The sequence below is a fragment of the Artemia franciscana genome, unplaced genomic scaffold, assembly GCF_032884065.1.
Source record: "Artemia franciscana unplaced genomic scaffold, ASM3288406v1 Scaffold_6320, whole genome shotgun sequence".
Classification (NCBI taxonomy): Eukaryota; Metazoa; Arthropoda; class Branchiopoda; order Anostraca; family Artemiidae; genus Artemia; species Artemia franciscana.
The window spans coordinates 6122-10597 of record NW_027066575.1 but is presented as its reverse complement, the minus strand read 5'-3'; the positions used below and the strand labels follow the sequence as shown (position 1 = coordinate 10597).

Below are 4476 nucleotides of genomic sequence, written 5' to 3'. Positions count from 1 at the left end.
AATTAATGCCTACTAACATAGACAAATATGATTACTTACATTTTAATTTTGATTTTTAAGTGCAGTGCAATTTTACCTAGCTTTTTGAATTTTTAGGTGCAGTGCGATTTTATTTCTATTTTTGCATTTTTTCTATATAGGTATACCCCATTCAAAAAATATCAAAATCTTTAAGAAATTAAAATAAAACAGTAAAAATTAAAAAAAATTTTGAGATTATTTTAAACCGCATATTTAAAAAAAAAAAAAAAGACTACAATAAATATGGAACAAGAACAAGATGAAATATTAAAAGCGCAACAAATTATTGCAACTTCGGTAGAAATTGCAAAATCATTACCAGAATATGAAGGAGATACGGACGTTGATCAATTCAACATCCATTTAGGGCAATTTGTGGAAATGACAAAAATTGACCTAAAAGTATTAAAAAATATGTTACTTTTAAGACTGAAAGGACAGGCGCTAACATTTCTAAAACAAATCGAAAACTCAATAGGTACAGAAGCAACCTCAACCATTAACTCAATAAAATTATTGCAACAGGCCTTCCAGAAAAGATTCATCGACACAAGTTCGTTGAATAAACTAAAACATGGCCTAGTTACTTTCGAACAGACGCAAAACGTTCGTGAGTACTTGCATAAGGTTAGAATCGCAACAGAAGCGCGATACGGTCCAGGAGAAGGGGAATTATATGAAAAAATCATACTAAATGCATTTAAGCAGGGACTAAACCCAAAGTTATACCGCCTTTTGATAGCTAAAAATATTGATAACCTAGAACTAGCAGTTCAGGAAATAGAAAGAGCCGTAGAAATTGATTCGATTGTCCTGCAGCATCAAAAAATGTCAATAAATGCTGTAGAAAGCAAAGCCCCTGTAAGATCAAGGGATTCCTCTCCGCGATTTTTCTCCCGAGAATCATCGCCCAAACCTGTTCGAAATCAAATTCGAACCACCACACCACCAAGACAAGTACGTTTTGCCCCCAATAATCAATTAAGGGCACAAACTAACAATGAACCATTAAGGTGCTACACATGTAACCGATTAGGACACATCGCAAGAAATTGTTTTGCAAACAATAATAATCGACCAAACATTAGGGGAACGGGTAACCGTTTGTCCAGGGGGACAAACTATAGTGGGTACGCCCCAAGAGGTGATCGAGGAAACACCTTTGTAACAGGAGGTAATTATCCCACCCAAAGTCAAAATTTTCAACGCAATGCATATCAATATCGAGGAGGGTATCGTGGAAGAACAAATCAACCCAGTAATAGTTGGAACAGAAATACAAGAGAAAATTACATCAGCCGACGGCAGCCATATAATAGCTCCATCTCAAGTAATAACCAAGGAACCCAAAACAGAACAAATGAAAATTCTACATCTAACATCTGGGAATCCCAGGGAAACGATATAAGCCCCCAAAATTCGTAGGACCAAAATTTGGTGGCAAGATAATTTATAGGTCCCCCCCAGTAATAATACCATTTTTAAGTGCAAATAATAATAAGATGTTACCAGTATTTGAAAATTTCAACGCAGGGAATATTTATTTCTCAGCCCTTATAGATTCAGGAGCAACAGTAAATGTGATAAACTCATCAGTATTTAATAAATTATCCAACTATATTAAACGACGAATGAGCAATATCTGTCCCAATTTGTCAAGTGTGACAGGACACGACCTAGATGTGAAAGGCACTGTGTATCTAGCCTTGCGCAAGGATAACAGAAATTTTTATACTCGATTTATAGTTTGTAAAAATTTTCCATACGAAGCAATAATAGGCGCAAATTTTTTAAAATCAAATAAAATATTATTAGATGTAGCAAATTCAAAGTTTATCTACCCGATGGACACCATATCAATGATAAATAACATACAAGCAAACAAAGTAAGGGAAAATATAGGTAACATGAGAGAATATAGAAGCAAACAAATTCAAGAAATTTGTTATCTATGGAAAAAACTTGAAAAAATAGAAACTCCAGGAGAAAAACCAGCGGAGAATCTTCTAAATTCAATAAAAGAAGAAAATCACGAAAAATATTATGGATTTGTAGTGCGTAAAACAAAAATTCCCCCTAAATCAATGCAGAGGGTCCAAATATCACAAATGTTAGAACCAGTTAATGATAAAAATGAAATTTGGGTAGCATCGCCGTCGGAAAATCTCCCGAAATATTTAGTGTGTGAAGAACAAATTATAAATTACGAAAAGGGAGAAGGTTACATTTGGGTAACGAACACCCACGAAAACGACCTAATTACCCTAAGTAAAGGTACATGTTTAGCAGAGATACAAGTAGTATCGGAATCCGACATTAATAATTGGAAAAAATTGGAAAAAAACTACGTGAATAATATTAATGTTTACGTTGACAGAGAATATCCACTGACGCGATCTCAATTCCTTGAGAAATTCGAACTAAGTCACATAACCGACGTGTCATTAAAACAAAAATTATGCGACTTATTATGGGAATACAGAGATGTCTTTTCGACATCTGAAGATGACATAGGACTTATCCCATTTTATGAACACGCAATACAAACCACGGGGCCACCAGTCGCAAAACAACCATACAGAATTCCTTATAAACATAAGGAATGGCTAATAAACAAAATACATGAACTCGAAAAAAATCAAATCATAAGGCCAAGCATAAGCCCATACTCTGCCCCCGTTATTTTAGTCCCGAAAAAGAATAATGATCTTAGACTAATGGTAGATTATAGAGCTTTAAATAAACAAGTAGTAAGTGACAAATTTCCCCTACCTAGAATAGACGAAATTTTAGATTCAATATCAAATAAAAATAAAATATTTACTTCCCTAGATTTGACACAAGGGTATCATCAAGTAAAAATAGCTGAGGGCGATGTTTTTAAAACAGCTTTTTCAACTTCAGAATGTGGTTCTTATGAATACTTAAGAGTACCATTTGGACTAAAAACTAGTTCGAGTGCATTGTGTAGACCCCTCCTTCATTTACTAAGAGGCCTAAATAACAAAATTCATTTTGTTGATGACGTCATAGCTATGGACAAAGACGCGGAGGACCATTTAGAGACACTAGCAAAAGTGTTTGGGAAATTTAGAGAAGGCAATTTAAAATGTAGACCAGAAAAAGTAAATCTTTTTCAAACCAAACTAAAATTTTTAGGAGTAGTTGTAACGCAAGGACAAATTTCCCCAGACCCTGAAAAAATAAAATCCGTAAAAAATATAAAGCCCCCCCCAAACAATTAAACAATTACGAGGAATCTTAGGATTAATGAGTTATTTCCGAAAATTTATAAGAAATTACGCACAAGTTGCAAAACCTTTAACGGACCTCACGAGAGGCAACCCACAAAAAATTGTGTGGTCTAATACAGCTCAAAATGCATTAGATCATTTAAAAAAGGCTCTAACCTCAGAACCTATTTTATCGCTACCTGACTTCCAAACAGGACAATTCGTTGTTACAACGGATGCCTCAAACAAAGGAATTGGGGCGATCCTCTCCCAAATAATAAATGGGGAAGAAAGAGTGATAGCGTACGCTTCTCGCACCCTGACTGCTGGAGAAAGTAATTATTCTGCTACACAGCTTGAATTATTGTCGATTATCCACCATTTGGACAAGTTCAGACATTATTTGGTAGGCAGAAAATTTAAACTGCGTTCGGACCACAAAAGCCTGCAATATTTGCAAACTTTCAAAAAGCCAACGGGAATACTCGCGAGATGGATTTTGAAAATCCAAGACTTAGATTATGAATTTGAACATCTTAAGGGAAAACAAAATGCCCCATGTGATTATCTAAGTAGATTTCCAGATAATACCCCAGTAGAAAATGAAAATGAAGAAGTCAACACAATAAAAGCAAAGTATGTTCCAAAAGAAGTGTTTAAAAATGAAATCGGTTGAGAATAATTCGGTTGAAAAGGAAAAAAAAAACAGCCCACTTTCCTTAAATTCTATAAAAATGTATCAAAAGAAAGATGATACTTGTGCCGCTCTAATAGAATATTTCTTATATGATAAAGAGTTACCTGATGAAATGAAATCTTTTAAAAAAGAAATTGATAACTATTATTATGATTTCGACGAAAAAATACTATGTAGGATAATAACCGATACTGATAAAAGAAATCAAACTTCCGTTATACCAGTTTTACCCCAAATTTTGGATAAACCCGCTTTTGAATTCTTTCATTCTGAAGTAGGAGGTCACTTGGGATTAGATAAGACATTCCATAGATTAAAACAATACTTTTTCGTTACTTCAGCCTTGACAAAGTTAAAGAATTATGTTAATAATTGTGAAACCTGTAATTTAAGAAAAAATCCTCAAGTCTACCCGAATCCAACGATAGGAAAAACGCCTACGGCCCGGTTTCCATTTGACATAGTTTCTTTTGATTTATATGGTACAAGTGGAGGATTACCCACTCCTAATGAAGGACATACCTG

General features: G+C 34.3%; 1 protein-coding gene across 1 annotated transcript; it reads left to right on the top strand.

The window, feature by feature from the left end:
• The first annotated feature begins 264 nt into the window (after nt 1–264).
• LOC136043469 (GATA zinc finger domain-containing protein 4-like) lies at nt 265–1446 on the top strand. Its single transcript, XM_065728388.1, has one exon. It carries the CDS (start codon nt 265–267, stop codon nt 1444–1446), a length of 1182 nt encoding a protein of 393 aa, XP_065584460.1.
• The last annotated feature ends 3030 nt before the right edge of the window (nt 1447–4476 follow it).